Source organism: Pinus tabuliformis, chromosome 1_2 (assembly GCF_031772625.1).
Source record: "Pinus tabuliformis cultivar Carrire ecotype Pingquan chromosome 1_2, CPIR1, whole genome shotgun sequence".
NCBI lineage: Eukaryota > Viridiplantae > Streptophyta > Pinopsida > Pinales > Pinaceae > Pinus > Pinus tabuliformis.
Genome location: NC_142298.1, coordinates 409,547,433 through 409,570,290, shown reverse-complemented (window position 1 = coordinate 409,570,290; position 22,858 = coordinate 409,547,433). Strand labels below are relative to the sequence as shown.

At 35.6% G+C, this 22,858-nt stretch overlaps 1 protein-coding gene across 1 annotated transcript in view; it reads left to right on the top strand.

The window, feature by feature from the left end:
- Nucleotides 1-22,858, top strand: part of LOC149206075 (sister chromatid cohesion protein PDS5 homolog A-like) — a 224,097-nt gene that overhangs the window by 188,835 nt on the left and 12,404 nt on the right. The window contains 2 exon segments of the mRNA XM_089395279.1: nucleotides 5,716-5,790; nucleotides 5,871-6,052. Of these exon segments, the coding sequence (XP_089251405.1) occupies nucleotides 5,716-5,790; nucleotides 5,871-6,052 (257 nt within the window).

Sequence of the window (22,858 nt, the reverse complement as noted above, 5' to 3'; positions counted from 1 at the left end):
ATGGAAGGCCCGGTGGGCCTGACGACTAGCAGAACCTCGTAGGTGTCACCAGACTAGTTCTGGCTCTGATACCATTGGTAGCAAATTAAATTCTAAATTGTTGTAGACCGTATGCTACACCAAATTACTGAATGTAATATATTTATTATTAATTAATATAAAAAATGAATGATGTTTACAAGGCTGAGACGGTGCTCCTTAAATAGGAGTTCACTGGCCATGCCTAATTAGAGAGACATGCCCCTTGGGGAGAGATGTCTCTTCATTTAACTAATTATTTGCTAATTAATTGATTATAATTAATAATTTATTCATTTAAATAATATTTAAATATTTTATTTAATTGTTTTGATTTTAAGTTCATAATAGATTCGAAGCATTGGTTTGGTTCTGAGCCTATCTAACAAGACGGTTTGGCCAATTTCTGGTTTGAACTAGCCAATTTTTAAAAATTATGATTCCAATATGAAGGTTGCTATAAAAAACCCATTTAGATTGCTGCAATAGCTTGCTTTCAACAAGTGAATAAATATTAAGAAATCCTCTGGTCCTAGGAGAAAATTACTTATTTTCCTCCCTTCTCCTTTGGGGAACTAATGGTCTATTTTGTTGTGCATGTAGTAAAACTTAATTTGTGACTTCTGCTGACTCAAAGTACCTATCTTATGGACATTTGTAAGGTAGTGAGCTGGCGATATGTGTAAGAGATACACATGAAGATTTAAATTGCCCTTGGGCCTCAAGAATGATTATTTCATGGAATGTGCAGTGATGGGACTAAATTAGAGGAAAATGCAAAGGAATATGGAAGTAGCTTTCAAAATGAAATAGGACACATAGGTTATTTGTATGAAAAAGGTTTTTGTTGTTGTGAACTTGAAAAAATATGCTACTAAGTTAGAGACCTATTTGTTATTGTAATTAGTATATTGTGGTTCTTGAGAGTGTGGGATATTATTGTCCTTCAATTAGAATAATGGATCAATCTGAACTGAACTTACGATTTCCTTGATGTAGAAACAACACAAAAGTTTGTTCAAAAAGATGAATAGATATAGTGTTGTCGCCTAAATCCACACTTGGGATTATCGTGGAGGAAGTCTCTAACTCCACTTGGTGTGGCCTTGGGGGCAAGTTGCAAGTTGGGGCTGTCACCCAATTCCCAACTCCTCCGTCTAGGCTAACTCCTAGTGAAGCCAAGGGGGGTAGTCCCTAAAGAAGAAAACTAAGGCTTGATTAGTGTTGTGCTAAACAAGTTCTAGGAGTTAATATGATTTAAACCAATTTGCAATTCACCATTAACAAGATAGACCATCACATGTGCTTCAAAATAAGAAATGATTTCGCAAGTACATAAGCATCACATATCATTCATGAAGAAAACATATATAAGAGTGCCAAACCAATGAATGAAATACTTAAGCAATGTAAAGGTATGATCAATAAAGAGACTAGTGCCAATAATCCAAATAGATGCTTGCAAGAAAAGTAAAGTACTTGGAAATGAAAAGAATTGAAAGCAAAGTACTTGAAAGAAGAGCTTTGTAACAAAAATGCTTTGAAATAAGAACTTGCCAATTTGTAACAAACTTGTAAAACAAAAGCAAATGATATCTCAATCAAGTACACAATGCAAATATAAAGTGTGATGAATTGCCTCTTGGTTGATTTTAGAATTAGTTAGGTTGTCTCTTGAGTTAATGTAAATTAGAGAGATTGCACCTAATCTAATGTGAAACTTTTCCTCCAAACCTTTATCCTAGCAAAGATAAGGATAGCTGCAAGGAGATCCAATGTGGGGAAGCTTAGCTTCAATGAGTACCCACCTGATTTCACAAGTCAGCCCACTCGCAAGTAGATCCAACATTGGGTTTCCCCAACCTGATTTAGCAAGTTGAGTGTTTACTGTCTCCAAACTTGGAAAAAGAGATGGGTGAAAAGGGGCCCTATTAAACTATACAACCAGTTAAGCTGGAGGTTAATTTCTCTAAATGCAAAAATAAACTCAGATCTAATAGAACTAGCAAGTTAAAAGATAATATGCAAAAGAGAAATGATTACAATGGAGAGATAATAAGACAATGAAAACTACTTAAGAGATGACACCAATAGTTACTCAAGCAAGCATGCATGGACACCTTCCCCAGTTGGGGAAAAGGGATGCCAAGGGGATGAGATCCCGAAGCTCCCAAGAGAAAATGTTAGTCCTTTATTAGAGTTAGAATCCCTCTCATAAAATGAGGGATCAAAATGGAGTTTTTTGTTCTTTGGGAAAAGCTTACAAATGTTTCCCTCAAAGGGGAATGGCACCCTTCCCAAAGAATTTTGTTACAAGAGAGAGAGCTTAATACAAATAGGAAATTACAAGTCACCTTTGAGTTTGGCTGTTCAAGATCCACAACCCCAAATGCAAAAGGAAAGAATACTCACTCAAAATTTAAAAGAATTGTCCAAAGAATGGTAAGTTACAATGGTTTAACTTAAAGGTTCCCTTGATGAGGTTTTTGGAGGCACCAAGCTTGAAGGAGAAAGGAAACTTCAAGTCTGTCCAAACAGTTAAAGAGATGCCTGAAAAGGCTATCAAATCAGTCCCAAAAGAGGAGCTGATTCACTGCCCAAAACTGCAAAATATCAGCCCTAAAGATTGATGCCAAGTCTGCCCACAATCAGCAGAGAAAATCAGTCTTCCTTGTGGACAAAATTTGCTCTTTATGGTTGCGTTAAAGAGAGCTTGAAATCTGCCCAATGAGCAGGCTCAACCTCTGCAAATAAAACAATGACAAAACATAAGTGGATTAGTTACCATGAATGATCTAATTCATGAGACAAATGAGAACCTAGAATGGTCTGAGAGGTTCTAGAGAAAGATGGAACTAAATTTCAAATGAACTAGAAAATATTTTAGATTTGGGTTAAAAGGAACAAGCAAGCTTGCGTCCTTTGGATCAAGAAATAACCATTGTTGAAACAATGGTCCAATTTTGAGTCTAATGGTCTGATTTTCAAATAGCAAACTCAAACATGTAACCAAAGTTTGTATAGAAATTTGATTGATGGAAGAAAACCGAATAGGGGCTAGTGGAGCCCTCTCAAAATCTTCTCTAAGAACACAATATGGCAGCCCTTTGGAAGTGGGTTGAATGAATACTTCTAGTCCGCTTGTAAATTATAGGTAGCCTGCAAATACAAGTCAAAACGCCTTCACACACTTGGTAGAAATAGCTGGAAACTTTGCAAGAGAAAATAATCAATGTAAGCTATTCAAAAGTACCTACAATGACTAGATCAAATGCCAAGTTTACCAAGTGAAAAGCAAATACTTACTAATCACTTCCTTGAGATAACACTATCCATCCAAGGATCCAAGCATACAAGATATGAAACAAACTAGAAAATCAACAAATTAACTTCGTCCACAAGCAAGACCAAGCACCTTCTGACCTCCAAAATCTTTAATTTTATTAGAGAAATAGAAAGAGTACATAATCCAACAGAGTTTTCCCAAGCATGAGCTTCTCAACCATGAGAAACAATGAACCCATGGGTTACATTTATACAAAAATGGGAGGAAATCCCAATGTGAATAAGCATGCCAAGTTGAGAGGTGATCATAATCCCAATGACCAAGTCGATTTTCCAAGTGTCAAAGAGACTTCTTTAGGCAGTACTGCAGCTGTCCACATGTATCTTTTTACTGGTGTGTACTTGTTATTGCTGGCTCTTGCTGGCTCTGCGTATTCCCTTTGAGGATCAGCATTGTTCTTTGAAGATGCCACATGTGAGATAAGTATAGTGGAGGGGGAGATAACTCCCATGAAATCTGGGAGCAATCTCAAACAAAATCAGCCACCCAATTTACCTTTGCGTAGATGCTGGAAAGAGTTGCTAACTGAGAGCGTGGGTTTCATTTGACAGCCTGCGTATGAGTGAGAACTGGCAGGTTAACTGATTTGTGCCAGTGTGTGGAAGAAAGTGGAGTAAGGTGGAGACAAACTCCACAAATTTCTGAGCCAACTGAACTTGGTTTATCCCATCAAATCTGTGCTAATCTTAGAAGGAGACTTTGACCTGCCTACTAGGCAACTGGTGGGCCTCAAACTGCTTGTTGACTTGGCCCAATGGATCCCTCAATTTGTGGCGATGAGATGGATGCCCAATCAGCCTTCCACTTGCACTTTGACCTGTGGAAATATTTATTTTGTCCACCAGTTATTTAAGTTTGTCAATTTTTATGGCACTTTTTCCACGAACATAAGAAAAGTTGGTTTTGAGGGGTCAAAAGTCAATTTTTGACCCTCAAAGTAGACTTTAGGAGAATGTTGGGATGGAGAGCATGTTTTTTAAGTACTTATACGCCCCCAATATCTTCTAGGCTCACTTATTTACAATTTTACCAGGAATTTAATTAAAAATCCCATTTTGTGGGAATTTCTAATAAATTAAAAAAATATTATAAAAATCTAATCAAATTTCGCGACACTTTAGATATGTTCTAGTATATGATAATATACATCGACTCTAGGCATTAGGACAGACCCAAGGCTCAATCATCAAGCCGTCACTCTAGCTTTGGTGGTGTGTAAGTGAAAAAGCTCAGCTAATTATTCATTGCTGAAAAACGAGAATAATTAGCTAAGTGAAAAAACCACTCTAGAATGTACTCACTTGTTGATTGAGTCCCAAGTTGCATAAGCCTGTTACAACAATTCATCATACTAGCGACATTTGATACAATTACCCACAGGGTTGCGAAATTTGAGCGAGAAGAAAGTGGAAAGAGGAGAGAGGAAAGGTCAACAGGTTCCTATTGACTTCTGGAATCATGAAAAATTTAACAAATGCCCTGTACATTGGGCCATGGAGTCTTCAGACTCTGCTTGGTGTGACCCAGAAGATAACACAGTAGACATCATGATTCTATTTGATTTGCAGGTCTAGTAAGAAAGGGATGAAAGAGTGATCCCATTGTAGTCATGAGTGCGAACAATGCTGTGTGTGCCAAAGTCAAATAATTGGAATAATTGTGTTTTTTTCCTTTTTACTTTTGGTGATGGGCAAATGCTGTATCAGACTAACTAGTGTTTTTTCAATCTTGTAATTTGTGAGGTGGAAGTGCCTTGTTTTTCTTTTGGGAAGTGATTTATAGAAACATTCCCCAATGGCCTGCACTGTATAGTACGACTTCCTTCCACTTAGTTGTCAGGTTCTGAGGGGTGTCTATTCTGCTAAATTGCCTGGGAGTTGCACCCAGCCTTAGCCCTTCGTATAAGAGCATGCCATTTAGGTACAGCAGACTTCAGTGAGTAGAAACTGGTAGATAGCTAAATACTCAGTGAAGCAAAGCTCCGATGACTGAAGTTTCTTCTTATTAATTATAGCTTGTTTGAAATTACCGTTGGGAGGGCATTCTATTTCTTATCTTTTAAAGGTGTAAATGCTTCTGAAGTATAGTTATCATCAATCATGTATGATGTAGATGTAAGAACACTGGTAAATGAACTTATACTTGGCAGATGATACAGATGTTATTACCTTTTGAATTGTATCATTATTTTAGTTTTGATTGTATGATAATGGAAAAGAATTTCTGAAATTACCAAAAAAATTGGCAACTGTGAAAGTTTGACAGTGGTAACTCGTAGCTATCTAGTAAAATGATTATGTTGCTCGTGATTCCTTTAAATTATTTTTTATATTTTTTTTAATCATGACCAGGACTAGAATAAAGGGAGCTGACATTGGCAACATTGATATATTGGAAGAAGAGAAGACACAATCTTCTCAGAATAGGTAACTAAGACATTTTATCTGCTTTTGCATTCAGCATGCATCTTAGTCTTTGCTTGATGATTTCCTGGTTGGCTTTGAAGGAGAGCTTCTTTCAAAATTAACAAGAAAAGTATGCACCAATCTCATGTCAAGCCTGATGACAATGGCATATCCACGAAAAGTACAGAGGGTGATACTTCAGGAAGAAAGGCTCGTGATCCCTTTGTGTTTGTCAATAATAAAGATCAGAAATCACATGGCAAAGGGAGGAAACAGTTATTAGGTATATTTGTTTCCTTGACACTTATTTGCTTTTTGTAGGCTTGGTAACCAGTCTCTATGTTTAGTTGTCTTTTTCTTTTCTGGTGTTTCTATGGTAAGGCAATTATACATGTTAATTAATTTTGAGAAACTTGGCACAATGTAGCATAGGTGCTTGTGTCTTCTATTCTCTTTTGGCAACAAAATGAGATTGTTTGAAATCATCTGCTTTTTCTCACACTAAGGTCTATAAAATTCAAGAATAATGAAAAGTTTGACACACTTGACATATGGAGGTTTCAGCGATGAATTTTCTGAATAACATTCCTTCGTTGTTGTACCTTTTTCTTCTCTTCCTGAGCTTGCCTAACTCATAGACATTGATTTCATAAGATCCTGAAGTATTTTCATTGGAGAGGACTTTAAACTTTGAGGCTAGTCTTTAAACTTCAGTTGATTCAAATTTCTTTCACTTCTGGAGGGGTATTTTTTTTTTGAAATTGAATAATTGTGATTCTGCAATATATTTAAGATCAGCAGAAATGCACTTGTTAGAATTGTCCAGTTGGACAAACACATGGAGAAATACAATTACGCCTAATTTTTTTAGAAGATTGAAATGAACAAAGTTTGTATACGTAGTAGACTACTTCAGAAGATCTGAAATATATAAACATCCATGATAGGCCAATAATATATTATATAAAAATATTTGAATACATGTGAGATGATTACAAATGAAGGTGAGGGCCTGCTTATATACCTAGGCAGGTTCCTCTTCACAAACGGTCATGTCCTTAGAGACATGCCTTTTTAATACTAATTACTAGTTAATTAATCATTATTACACTTCATTATTATTTATATTTATATTGTTTTATATACATTTTATTCATAACATTGTCTTCCTCTTGGGAAAGCTTTGCCCTCAAAGCTTATTGCTTGACAAGGTGTCATTTGTTTCTTTGTCTTTTAATTTTTTCGTATCTTTTGGAGTTCTTCAAATTGTCATCTTCATTGATACACGAGGATATGATCCTCTGAGTGATAAACAAAATTGTTGCACTAAGGGACCTGACCATCCTAAATCAAATTTCTGTGGAATCTTTCAGTTACTAGAAACTTGTGATAAACTGTTATTGCTGGACTGAATTGTGCAAACTTCAATATTCTTTGGCACATAAGTTTGTTGTTTATGTTCTTAGTGATACCAATTCGTAGATATCTGTTCTTGTGATTTGGATGTAGATAAGTGTAACGAACAAAGTTCATATACGCAATAGAGTAAGCTTCAAAATACTTCGAAGACAAAGACATCCATTGTTGGACAAGTAAGTTTATATTAAATAGTATATAAAAGAATTGATGAGATATGAGATCTTTACAATGAGGGTGAGGGCCTGCTTATATACCCTAGGCAGGTACTTCTTCACTAATGGTTATGTCTTTAGGGACACATTTTCATTAACTAGTTACTAATTAATCATTATTTATTACTATTATTGTTTTACATTATTTGTATTATTATATATATATTTTTATTCATAACATTGCCTTCCTCTTCAAAAAGATTTGTCCTCAAAGCTTACTGATGAAGGGCTTGCTCTTTTTTCTTGTTTCGAATATCTTCTTGTCTCAATACTTTCATTTTCATTGATACAAGGCGATATGATGCTCTGAATGATAGACAAAATTGTCGTACCGAGAACGGATAAGACCATCCTAGATTAATTCGCTGTGGAATCTTCTGATCTTTGGAAATTTGTGATGAATAGTTATTGTAGGACTGGATTCTGCGAACTTCAGTATTCTTGGGAACATCAATTTTTCATTTATGTTCCGAGTGACACTGGTAAGTAGATTGATTGAATAGTCCACTCTTGTGATTCAAATGTTGATAAGGAGTTCTTTTGGTTGGACTTTCCCTTATGATGTTAGTGGTAGTTCTTTGATTTCCTTTGGTTATTGTTGTTGTAGAGTTGGCATCATCATTGGAAATGTCAATCGTTTGAACTACAACTTCTGAATATGTTTTAAATTTTTTTGGTTTATCATCCTCTTGAGTTGTGATATCAACTTGATCGATATTTATTCCTTTATCTTCAACTTTGATTGAAATGTTCAACAACATCAATATTTCTACTTGAATTTGTTCTAACTTGACGTTTTGTGACTTCTTGTCACTTTTAAGCTTCTTTATTTGCCCAAGTAGGCTTTGGTTGTGATTCCTTAAGCGTAAAAGCTCTTCGTTTTTTGAATTGTTGACTTTGTCCTTAGTATCCCTTTCTTGATCTTTGAAGTTTTTGATTTGTTTTAATAACCTTTGATTCATGGTTTTTAAATGCAAATTTTCCTCTTCCTTCATCAACATATTCTCGTTGAATTTCTCCTTAGAGATTTCATTTTGTTGCTTTAATTTTTGCTTCTTAATCTTGGACTTCTTGATCTTTTCAAGAAATTTTGATTAGGGTATCTTAGGCCCAAAATATTCTCATTACTTTCTGTTGATTTTTTTTGAAATCGATCTTTGAGATCTTTATATTTCTTCTTTGATACTTTGTTCTTTTGTTGAAGTCTTGCAATTTCTGCGTTTAATTGTTTTATTTGCATCTGCGCATTGTCTTGATGTTCTTCTTTACTAAATAATATTGCACAACTTGGACATCTTAAATTGTTTTTTTTTAATATAGGTATATCCAATTTTGTTTAAACATAATGAAGATTTAGTCCAAAATAGCGATTGTCGTGTGGAACTCATTTTGACCTCCTTCATCATTTTCAAATTAGAATCCATTATTATTATTATTTTAATACCTTGACTTTAATTGTTAAAAAAAATTGCTCTTTTTATTTTTATTGTTTTTAAATATACCCCCTTTATATATATATATATATATATATATAATGTAAGTTAATTCTTAACTCTTATATTTAATGGCCAAAGGCTTGGCGACAAATGGAGAACCTCCAACTATTTAGCAAAATGCTTGATTGCGATGATAAGTATGTTGACGAAGACTTTAATGGCCAATAGACGGGATCAGAGAACGTCCTCTGATACCAATGTAACGAACAAAGTTCGTATATGCAACAGAGTAAGCTTCAAAATACTTCAAAGATAGACATCCGTTGTTGGACAAGTAAATGTATATTAAATAGTATATAAAAGAATTGATGAGATATGAAATCTTTACAATGAGGGTGAGGCCCAAGGGTCTGCTTATATACACTAGGCATGTATCTCTTCACTAATGGTTATGTCCTTAGGCACACACCTTGTCATTAACTAGTTACTAATTAATCATTATTTATTACTATTATTGTTTTACATTATTTGTATTATTTTATATATATTTTTATTCATAACAGTAAGGAGTTCTTCTAGTTTGATCGTCCCTTATCATGTGTGTGGCAATACTATGATTTACTTCAGGTTTTAATGTCATCGAGTTGGTTACAAAATCTTCACTTGGAATTTTCATCATCCTAACTGCAACATTTGAGTGTGTTTTTTTTTCAACTGGTTTGTCTTCTTCTTGAGTTGTGATATTCACTAGATCAGTATTCATTCCATTCTCTTCAACTTGAATTTCTTCATATGAAGATTTCAACGCTTTCTTCTCAATAAGTTGTTGTACCTTGTTTTCCAAAGACTTCTTGTTCTTCTTAAGCTTTTTAACTTGTGTTAGTAATTTTTCTCTATGGTCCTTAAGAGGAAAGCCAATAAACTGTTGAAGAATCTAGGGCAATTAGGTGTAGTGTGATTCTTCTTAACTTGATAACAATTTGTGGAGTCTTTTTTTTTTTTGGTTAGCTTAATCTTCTTCTTCTTGTTAATGCATGTGTGTGTACTTCATCAAATTGCTACCAAAAACATAAGAACAAGAAAACAAGATATTGGCTCTTTGCCAGGGCCAAAACCTCTCTTCTCTTAAGAGGAAAGCCCTTTAGTAAGTTTCTCTTATTGAAGCTTCTTATAGATCAATTGCCAAACCCTAGACCCTTGACTAAGATGTCCTCCAAGCACAAGTCAAGTCCTTCCTCTTTTTTGCACTATGTTCCCCGACACATGGACTTCCTCCTTCCGACACTTTGCTCCCTAGCACTTCGTCCTTTTCTTCACTACTTTGTCTAGAGATAGACCTCGGCTATGTTAGCTTCTTGATGAGATATTCTTCTTCCTTCTTCAAGATGTTCTTCACTTAAGGAGACCCCCTTCTCTTGATCCAACGAGATTCTTCTTGAAGTATAGGTGTATGACTGTACAACGGCCCTAGTTTTCCCACATGTGGTACATACCCTAGAGAATTAGGGTCCTTTCACCTTCGCTAGAGGGATAGACTTCTTTGTTTGTCTTGGAAAGCCTTGTAGGCCTTATTGCTAACCCAAACAATAATGATTCTTTAACTGTTTTGTTACTGCTGTTATACCTGCAGATTGTCCTCTTCTACCTTGCATGTGTGACTGTATTTTGCCCTAGAACAGTCCTAGAAATTCGCTTTCTCTTCTCCTTTTTTCGCTGCACTAGGAGACCCTTAAGCTTGTCCTTTTGTCACTTCTTCCTGGCTTATATACTGATTTCAGATGAGAGTTGCTTGACCTTATAGTGGAGTGGACAATCTCTATATATAGAGTGATGTCTCTCCTTTTAGGCCTACATGAATTTATTCCATCGTTTTGCTTCATTTGGAGGGCATTGCTGCATGGAGAGGACTTGAACTTTGCTTGGAGTTATTTCTTTGACCTCTATATTATTTTATGCATAGTGTAACATGCCCTCAAAGGGTCTTACATAAATACATTAACTCTTTGACTTCCTAGAAGCACTTAAACATGTGCTTGACCTACTTCAATGAGCAAGAAACTCATTGACAAATATCATAAAAATAATTTCTCTTTTCTTGAATAAATACAAATATCAAAGATACATTTATGAAGACCGAGCCTAGTTACAATTTCTTCAACACTCCCTCTTAACTAGGGAAGTATTCATAAATCATTACAAGGTGTTTGGCTATGTTTCAATCTTGAAGAATTCACATAAGTGAAACCGGATTTGCAATCCATCTGTTATAGCATCATAATAACCAACATTGTTTCCACAACAATGCCTTGACTAACAACTCTATCTCTCAATAGATCAGAGCACAATGTTGGCGAGATCAATGACTTATAGACACCTTAGTCATTGTCTTTCAAGGTACATACCCACCCAGGTGTTCACTGAGTATGACCTTCTAGGACTATTCTTATCTTGGGTTCCTAGCCCTCAAAGAATATCGGTCCTCTTGCCTACTCTTGTCTTGGACACCCTACACATCCTCAAAGAGTATCAGATGCCAGATGATTACCCAATCCTCCCATTCTTTCTTCTAAAGTGAAGACAAGAATGTTGTGTCTATCACTTCCTTTCATTTGAGGAAGACATGCCCGAGCATCCTCTAACAAGGTACTTGTCCAATTTCCTTTGTAATTGGGAACTTGTTATAACTCCCTCTTAGCTAGGGACTTGTTCATTCATTAACAACTTCTTTGTAGGTCCTCCAACTGTTTGATCTCCTTCCTTCCTTTGATGTCATGAAGTATTTGTTCGAACTTCTTCTTGGTAGGGCACCATCCATTGATCACTTTCCTTCTTTGTCATGTCATTGCTTTTTTCATGGAAGGTGGCCTTCTTGTCACATATCAGGTTCTCTTGTCATCTAATTATTCCTTGTCATCTTGTCTATGCTTTAGACTACTTTTAACATGGATGCTTTTTTGTACTTGCTTATTCCCATGCTTTGATCTAGTAGTCCTTCATGACTTCATCTTGATATTGTTTGAACATCAAATGGTGTTTTTGCTTGATGGCTTCTTCATCATGACATCTTCGTAAAGTAGAATCAATGATTCGCACCTTTCATATCTCCAAGGCCTTCATAGGTGTCAAGGGTCCTTTGATCTTTTTCTTTCTTAGTCAGAGTTGTCCTACCTTCTTTCGGGAGATGTCTTCAATGGATCTTTGTCAGATAGTGATACTTTGTGATCATGGTGTTCTTCACATGCTTGATCTCTTTGTAATCATGGTGTTTTTCACATGGAGAAACTCCAATTTGTGTAGCGAATGCTTTAGTCACGACGACAACAAGGTTGACGAATTTGACGGTCAAAGACTTGGATCAGAGAACATGGCTTTATGCAGCGGTGGAGCGGCCAGAGGATCGACTGCTCTGATACCAAATGAAGCAAACAAAGTTCCTTCTTCAGATTAATTACTCCAGAAGACTTGGAATATAAAGATATCCATGAGGATACAAATATTATATACTAAAAAGTATAAATAAGATTGATGATACAAATGAGAGTGAGAGGTTTGCTTATATACTACGCAGGTGCCTCTTCATGGAGAGTCATGTCTCATTTAGACATGACTCTTCAACCTAATTACTAATTAATTAATCATTATTAATTACTATCATTTACATTATTTCCTATATATTTATTCATAACAACTAATCATTAAAATAATATATAAAAGCTTAATGTCCTAATCAATAATTTTTCTTGAGTGAAGTGTACATTTATACTAGGGTCATGAAGGAGGAGCTCAACAATGAATGTCACCAACATCGAGGTACATAGAGGGCTGGGTGATATTGATTAAATGTTAGTTCCATACCCCCGTACATTACAAAATCCATTAGAAACATTGCAATTCCGTCAATCATGAAATCGTAAAAACTGTTAAGACTGCTGCATTTTGAGTGGGATCTAAAATTCTACTTTCTCCATATGACATCCAATGAAGTTGGAACCACTCTCAAAGATTCTGAGTCAATTAATGGTAATTTTAGAAAGTGACATTTTCCTTTATCGTTCATTTTCATTCTTTTACTCTAAGAATTTAATATTACTATTAACTGCTAGGGTATGTATCTCATGAGATGAATCTTGGGAAATGAACACAATAGATTTCCTCTTGTTTGCTTGATGGAACTGTTGAATTTTGTAGCTATGGCCAGTATTCATAATTAATATTTTAACCCTTGAAATATATGTAATGAAAAATATAAGACATGTTCTTTATATCAGTTTCAGATGAAAGAATTTTGAAATTTTAAAATTTGAATTTTTGGATGTAAAAGGATCAAGTCAGCCCTCCCAGTGTCAAGTTGGCCCAACTTGAAGGGACACACCCATTCAACCCGTGTAACATCTATATATTGGCATTCATTCTCTCCAATTTTGGCTTCCATTTTTAGAATCATCCAAGGCTTATTTTGGATCACAAGAAGGACGAAGTTACGAGGCATTATCTGTGGAAAATACAAGGACGAAATCTGAGGCTAAATGGAAGAATGAAATCTAAGGAAGACTGATATTTCTAAGGCACAGGAAGACCGAATTACTGAGGCTATTAAGGGAAGTTTGATCAGGTGTGACCAGGGCTATGTTACTAGTTTGACTTTATGCTTGACTTGAAGAATAAGATGTATCTTCGTTAAACTTAATAATTTCTCTGAGGAAAAGGTTATTGGGATTTTCCCTCATGTGGGTTTTTTGAGGGTAAAATTCTTGTGTTTCTTGTTTGGTTGTCTCTTTATAATCCAACTGGCATTTTGTTTCTACTATTGAGATCTTCTGTGTAATTTCTTTATAATGAATGCGAATGCAAGAAATATTAATATATGAGGTCATAAGAACTATGTTACCGGATCCGGCAGGCAGAGGGCCAGGATCCATGGATCTGATCCGGATCCGGATACGGATACACCTGGAAACGTGTGAAATACGACACTGTGGCGGTTCTTCATTTTACGGAAACAGATATCTTGTCCCGAAACGGATCCTGAGACTGTATGTCGGAACCGCCAAAATGAAACAGAAAAAGTTAACACACTTTAGGTTTGCGGTTGCAGTTTAGTTGTTGGCAAACAGTGTGTCTTGAATACAACAGTCGCAACAGTTAAAACTTAAAACAGTCGAATGTTTTTAACTTTTTATATTGCATTGTTATTTGAATAGAGTTGCAGGGATTATATACACCGTGACCCCATCCAGCCGCAGGGTAGACAGCGACGCAAACAGCAGCGTAGACAGCCACGGCTTCGACCATTCGGCACCACCAACTCGACGACAGACAACGCTTGACTATTCCTGTTCCTATTCCATTTGTCGGCACCACCAACTCGGACAGCTAGTAGATAATAAATATTATGGATAAATGGTTATATATATTATAACGAAACATTGCATATATAATTATTATGAACAAACATTACATACGGTTATCCCTAACCATTTGTTATGAACAAATATTATATACCCTATCCCTAATTTATATATGCTATTAGCCTATTTAATATTTAATATTTATATATACGCTATAAGCCTATATCCAATATCGTATGGAAATCTCAAATCTGAGCGTATATATTATATATTATTATTTATATAATTTAATAATAATTATTATAAATATAATTATATTATATAATCGTTATTATAAATATCAATGCCATTTTTTTAATTTAAATTGGTAGTGTTTAAATTTTAATATTCAACTATTCAGATTTTAATATTTTATTATGATGTATTTTAATTGTGTATTTAGATTTATATTTATTTTATTATGAAGTGTTAAGAAAATTTCAAAATTATTTGTTAAATTTTAATGTATTTTATTTTTTTATTTTTATCATTGTCTATTCTACTTTTTAATTTTATATTACTAATGTACTATATTGATAATATATTAATATATTATAATTTGAATTTTATATGCAGTTAGGTAACCTATAGGTAACCTATAGTCTATAGACCATTATCATTATGGAACCATCACAACATGAGCAGAGTGAAGGGGTAAATCATCAAAACAGACCCAAAATCTCCTCTATCACATGTTGAACCGGAGTATAAAAAAGGTCTGAGCAGGATGTGGGATATGGAGCCTAAGATCTCTGACTTGAACCTGACACTGAATGCCATGACTCACCTCAACCTACTTGAGGATATTGTTTCACCACCAGTCCAGCCTACTGATGCAACTTCCTACATTCCAGGACCCCCATCATCTATTCAATTTCATAATGTAGAGTTGCAATATGCAGAAGATATAGATCCATTTGAGGATATGTAAATGTATTTACTATTATCATTTATGATATTATGATCCTTTTTGTTACTTTGTACGAGGGAGGATGCATCATTTCATTGTTTCAATCTTCATATTTATCATTCAGTTTTCTAAAAGGGTTTGATGGTTTCATGGAGTATTTGATTTTTTAGCTCTAAAGTATTTTTAAAATTTTTTATTTTATTTTATTTTTTTTTAATTTTTTTATTTTTTTGTTTGTGTACATGACGTATCCTTGCCGTATCCGGATCTTGGATTTTCAAAAAACTAGCGGATCCGGATCCGGATCCGTATCCGTATCCGTATCCGAATCCTGGTAACATAGCATAAGAAGTAATTATCAGATTAGAAGATCCTATGAAAAATGAACATGGTTTCAGAGTGAGGGTATGAGAGCAGCCTTGAAGAAGTCAACTTATTCCTCTAGGGTTTGTTCTAGCCCTAGAAATCCTAGTCTAGTTCTGAGAATGGAGGAGTATAAATATGTGATAAAAGGAAAATTCATCAAGCTTGATTCTAGAAGAGAGAAAAGGCTGAAGTATACTTGTTGCATCTGTGAGGATCAAAGCCCTTAAGTTATGCTGAAGATAGGATGAAAGGCCTCAGAGCATGTTTTAGAGGATCAAGATGGTCTCAGAGCTTGTAACTGTAGGCCGAGGAATCTCAGGTACCTCAAATAATAGCAAGAAGAACTCCAGAAAAGCCAACAATTTGTTGCTTGTGCATTTGTTTACTTAGTTCTCTTTGAAATCAGGTTTTGGCAAAGTCTGATAGAAGATTCTCCAAGAAGGCACATGTCTCAGATTTAATGAATATAATCCAGTATCTAACTTGAGTATGGTAGTATGTGACCAAATCATGTGAACATGGAGCATAGATTACAATGATTGAGGACTCAACATTGTTTTTAAACGAGTGGTGTTCTGGTACGTTAATTCCTATTTTCTCTATTATGGTTACCATCTTGTACGATGAGCATTGTACGAGGATGAGACCAAGAGGTCTTAGAAGGTGGTCAAGAAAACTTTTGTTTTGACAAGCTGAGGACTAAGTCAAGACTTGACAGTGTGCTTTTGGACATGGCACTTGTAATATTAATATCAGTTGCACTACTGCTTAAAAGATTTCAAATTCATGTCTAGTATGAGATACCTACAATGGATATTTTTGATGTCATCCGTCTCTCTTTGGAAATCTGTGAGTAAAGATCAAAAACTCTGATTGAATATGCCATCTCCATTATGATTTCTTGAAGCAAGCTATTATGTCAAGGAAATTTTTTTGAGACAGGTTTGAAGGAGTCTTAAATAATCCCTCAACATCGTCTTATGATAATTGGTAGAAATCACAGAGTGAAGCATTGAGTTGGCCTATACTCCAACTAAGGAACAGATGACCAACAGTCTACTACATAAAGCACCATTGCATACCAATGGCAACTCATGATTGAAGTTATAAAGTCTCTTCTAGTATCAGATGCCTGTGCCACTTGAAGACTGTTATTTCTTTTATGGAGGGCAGTGGAATGATCTCATCTTTCACCTTGTTGATAACTAGAAAAACGATTTCCTTGCTATATTGAGGCACAAAGAGCCCATGACATATTCCCTTTTGGATCTTATATTTGTATACTGCAGGACAATTTGCACATACATTTTTGGGCTTAAGAAGACCTGATAACATATAAGCCAATGTCATTACAGTTTTTGAATTATGTTTCAAAGTAAGATAAAACTGCTTGGACAATTTGCATCTTTTGGATCTTATATTTGTATACTGCAGGACAATTTGCACATACATTTTTGGGCTTAAGAAGACCTGATAACATATAAGCCAATGTCATCACAGTTTTTGAATTATGTTTCAAAGTAAGATAAAACTGCTTGGCATCCTGAAGCATGATTTGTTGATTGAAGTTCAGGTTTAGACCTGTGTAAGGATACTCCCTTAAGATATGTGTTCAGAAGCACAATGTTAATGCCATATATTATACTACTATACCTTGGTAAGGATTCTCGTCAAGTATGATGCATTGCATTATATTGTTGAAATTATGATTGCACTGGCTGAAATGTATTGCTAGTACTTGTGGTTGATTCAGGTTGTTACTAAACATCTGAGATATGGTTAGTTTACAAGAAAGTTACTCATAATCAGAGGAAGCAAAGAAGGTGTTAGGCCCCTATACTACTAATGTAACCCCTTATTGCTATTAGTATAACCCACTTATTATATTGATGTACCCATGTAGTGCCCATATTGTTACTATTGTGCCCCATAGAAGCCCACTATTGTTATTATTGTGCCCTTACATTATTATTGTTATGTTGGCTCTGATTATGTTAAAACCCCTTAGACTCCTATATGTAGAAAGGAGGTCTTTTCATTTGTATCATCCAAGAATTGTTCATTTATGTAATGTAAAGGAGGTTGCCCCCTTGAAGAGGCCGAAGTCGAAGGCGTTGATCTATCTTTTCTATCTTTTTCTGGAGCTGGTTTCATAACATTTGATATCAGAGCTTTGGATTCTAGGGTTTCGCTGCTCCAAACAGGTCATCGTGGCATTTTCGCTATAACTTTTTTTCTGCGACGTTTCAGAAGTTGGAAAAAAAACCCATTTGAGAAGAAACCGCGCTGAACCTAGGGTTCGAATTTCAGAGCTTTTCGCGCTATATTTTCGGAGATATGATTTGAGGAAGTTGGTCTTTTTGCAGACTCCTGAATTTCATTCCAAACAGGTGACCCGGGGAAAATAGTCATAACTTTCTCTCTAAGGATCGGATTGAAATTTCGTAAAAAGGTACAGAAAGAGGACGAACTGTAGTTTCTTGTATGCATTTTTCAGATCCAAAGGTCGAAACAGTGACTCGTGGCACGTCGTACAAGTTCACTCTACTGAACTAGTCTATAATCAGGGCATCTTGGGAGATTGTGCATAACTCTTTTTTGGAGAATCCAATTTGGATCAAACTGGTGGCATTGGAAAGAGGACGTAGAGAGCTACTACAGGTCACAATTTCAGAACTTAAAGATCCGAAAGTACAAAGTTACAGTCATTTCAAGGTCGAGCTCCTAAAATCAAGAAAAAACAAGATGAGGAAGTTTGATGGCAAGGATCCGGTAAATTGGATACTTCAGATGGAGCAATATTTTGATCTACATGGTGTACAACTGTTGCAAAAGGTATGTATTGCATCTTCATATTTAGAACCAGATCAATTTTTATGGTACAAAGGGCTTTGTTCTCGTAAACAACTTGTTACGTGGTCAATTTTCACGGAGGAAATGATAGCACATTATGAGAATACAAAGAGCAACACCTTCTTTAGAGAAACACCACAACAATTGGAAAGAGTAAAAGGGCTTTGTGACATAGTGGAAAGCAAAATTATGGAAACCAGGAAGCGTACCCCTCACAACTATAAAGATGGAAGTGTTGTTTCTCCTAGCCTTCCACAACCTTCAAGGGTTACACCACAACAATTGGAAGAAAAAAGAGAAAAATGGCTTTGTTACAATTGTGATAGCAAATGCACTAAAGGTCATAAGTGTGCTGAGAAGAAATTATTTTACATTGAATATGAAGAGGAGGAAGAAAAGGATCAAGAAACAACAAAAGAAGAAGATATACGCGAGGACCCCACCCCAGAGAAAGAAGAAATGAATCAAACCATATCTTGTAAAGCATTGGCAAGAATTACCACTCCTCAAACTCTCAAGATAGAAGGACATATGAAGAAGAAAAAGGTGCAAGAAGTGAAAGATCACATCGAGAAAGAAGAAATGAATTCAACCATATCTTGTAATTCATTGTTCGAAATTACCACTCCTCAAACTATCAAGATAGAAGGACATATAAAGAAGAAAAATGTTCAAGAAGTGAAAGATCACATCGAGCATCAAGAAATGAATCCGACCATATCTTGTAAAGGATTGGAAGAAATTACCACTCCTCAAACTCTAGAGATAGAAGGACATATCAAGAAGAAAAAGGTTCAAGCAGTGAAAGATCACATCGAGAATCAACAACAAGTTCTCCAACTTTTAAAGGATAACGCCACTTCGGTGCAAAATCAAACGAAACAACAGGTAGATCAACATCGTAGTGAAAAATGTTTTGATGTAGGTGATTGGGTATTTTTACTGCTACATCTCAAGCAAGCTATTTATGAGAAGGAAACGTTGGCAATACTACATGCACTTAAAAAATGGCGACCTTACCGAATGGGAAGACTCTTCAAGGATGAGGATGTGGAAGCATTGTTTTGTGCTATTTATATTATCCAACCAGATTGGATAAACGAAGCAAGGGATGAATGGAAGAAGGACGAAGAAGTATGGCCACTTATTCAAAAGTTGCAAAAGATCCCAATTCAAACAATATTGCCAGAAATTAAAGAGGAAGGAAAAATCATATTGGAACCTGGAGCAGTCACAGAAACAAGAACCCGATAGCTACGAAATCGATCAATTTCAGAGTATCTCATCAAGTGGAAGAACTTACCCGCTGAATATTCCAAATGGGAGGACAAGAATTTTATACAGAAGCATCAAGAACTACTCAAGCGTTGAGGACAACGCTTTTTGAAGGAGAGGGGCATGTTAGGCCCCTATACTACTAATGTAAACCCTTATTGTTATTAGTATAACCCACTTATTATATTGATGTACCCATGTAGTGCCCATATTGTTACTATTGTGCCCCATAGAAGCCCACTATTGTTATTATTGTGCCCTTACATTATTATTGTTATGTCGGCTCTGATTATGTTATGACCCCTTAGACTCCTATATGTAGAAAGGAGGTCTTTTCATTTGTATCATCCAAGAATTGTTCATTTATGTAATGTAAAGGAGGTTGCCCCCTCGAAGAGGCTGAATTCTAAGGCGTTGATCTATCTTTTCTATCTTTTTTGGAGCTGATTTCATAACAGAAGGACATCGAAATGCCTTCATGAAGTGTTTTGATATGACACAGATTACATTGGAAAAGAGGCTGAGTTTCTCCTCAAGTCTGAAGACCAAAGTCATCTTGAGAAAAATCAGTCATTTACAGAACCTCTCATTATTACTACTGCTATGATGAAGGATAGGCTACTTGGGTTGAAAGAGTCAATGTTTAGGTAAGAATACATAGTTGCAATAGTAACCAAGTATGCTGTATTCTATCGTGATGAAGACATCTCACATTTATATGGCAGTCGTTATTGAAGATCCTTAATCTTGATACATCTGCTGAACACTGACATCAATATAGAGCATCTTTGATTGTTTGATGACATGATCAATTTCAAATTTTGAGGCATGGGGACTCTATATATTTTTGGACATTTGGATATGACAAAGTCTGTTGGACTTGCAAAAGGTGTAAAATGAATATTGTAAATCTACAGTTTGTAAATTCTAGAGGACTGGAAGTCTTGGATGTGAAAACCTAGGGTTTGTGGACAAAAACCCTAGAGTTGGACCTACTTCAACATTTCTATTGAAATAAGAAACCCTAGCTCATACAAAGTAACTAATGATGAAGAGAAAAATGACAAGGTTGAACAAGATGATTTCTGCAAGATAGCAAGGATCAAGAGGGAGTTGACAAATCCCTTCAATCAATCAAAGATAAGTAACTTAAATCTCTCTTCCTTGATTATTGTTATTGTTTTACTATTAGTTAGCCTCTTGTATTTGCATCTTTTGCTTGGTTATAATTGTTCTTCCATTGCATCCCTGTGAGAATTGCAGGAATATCATGAAGGTTGCCAAGGCTTTTGTAGCAGATAGAAATATTGGAAGAACAAAGCAAAGTTTATGGCAAGAGGATTCTCTCAAAAGTAATCTGTTTGAGATGGAGAAATAGTATCATGCCAAATGACCAGAAGAGCTTCCAGTTCACAGGGGAGTAGAGTGTCAGGGCAGCAAGGTTGGAAGGAAGATGTATATGAAAATTGTGCCAAGATTTAGAGGGAAGTGTTATATAAAATTTAATCAATTCTGTAATTATTCAGGCAAAGGGCATGATCTTTGGCATCCAAGGCAATATTTAAGCCAGGGCCTCCCACAATTGTAATCATCATTCAATCATTCAAGTATTAATAAAATTATTAATTTCTTCTGTCAATTACTGAGCGTATTTGCTCCATTTGGTATCAGAGCGGGTTCTTTCCTTTGAGCTATTCGCGTGCCAACATCATCTCCTTCTTGTTGTTTCGCTGCTCTTCCGCTTCCACCATTCACTCTTCCGCCAACAGTTCCGCTCGCTATGTTTTCCTTTCCCTCGCCAAAACGTTTTCATTTTCTCCCTGTGATTGTTCCGCTGCATAACCCTATCATTGTCCACCAAACTGATCTCCCTCTAGCATTTTTGTGCCTCTATTGTCACCTCTATTTTGCCCACAACAAACAATCCTCTTAGTCGTGCCCCTCTTCTCCGACATTCACTGTCGAGCCCAACACCGCCTATCATTCTTTCGACACGTCGGTCAAAATCCGGGTCAACCACCAGATGTGTCATGTTTTTTCGGTTCGTTGGTTCGTTTGGTAACTCGTTACAGTTCGATACAGTCAATTATATAATCGCATTATAATTTAATTGTATAGTTATATAAAAACTATATATATATTATATAGCTAATTAATTGAAAAAAAATAATAATAAAATAATAATACATAGTATTTAATTTTTGTTTTTACGTAGTATTAAAAAAAAGGATCAGGTTAAGAAAAAGAGTTAAGTTGGATAAATATACTCGACCTCATACCCGATCAATGTCTTCATCCATGACGATGGCTGATTTTAATAAAAAATTAATAGACCTTGAAACTAAGGTCACTAGACATGACGAAAAAATCGAGAAGCTCTAGAATACAACAAAGAGAATAGAAAGTCAGCTTAAGTATAACCATAACAAATTTCAAAAGGATCAAATAAGGTGGATCTAAATGATAGTCAAGCAATTGTGATGTTGACTTGTATTTGTGACAAGTTGAAGAGTATACCCGATCAAATAACCCAGAATAATGAAGCTACTCAACATCTCAATTCTCCAGATATATCAAACTCGTCAGACTCACTTGAGAAACCTGAGTCTCCAAAAGCATCGTCCATACCCTATCAACAAAATAGTAACACGAATTTTCAAAATATGTAGCTCTGGAATCAATACTCAAATATGCAGCTCATGAATCAATACCCCTTATTCACTCCATTAGTTGCTACATATCAACGAAGAGCAAATCTTGAGCTCTCCAAATTTGACGGTAACAAGAAGTGCAGTGTTGCATGGTTCAATAAAGTAGAAGAATATTTCGAGATTTACGGTATTGACAATGATGACGAAAAGATCAGGTATCCATCCATGCAAATGGAAGGCGAAGCATATAATTGGTATATGTGGTGGAAAAAGACGACACTTGCTATTAGTTGGAGGAAATTCAAAAGTGCATTCTTTAAAAGGTTCCAAGTTGTCAAGGAAGAAGAGTTCTTCTCAGCACTCACCACACTGCATTCTCACTCATCTAGAGACTCAGAGATCCAAAATCCTCAAAGATCGTGAGGAGACCTGGCGCCTTAGGAGTTAGACTATTTGGTTACAGGCTAGGGATGAAAATACCAATTTTTTTCATAATTATGCAAAGGGGAAAAGGGCCAACAACACTATTTGGAAAATGCCCACCGAGATGCAGACGAATACACTCGAGAATGGGAAACTT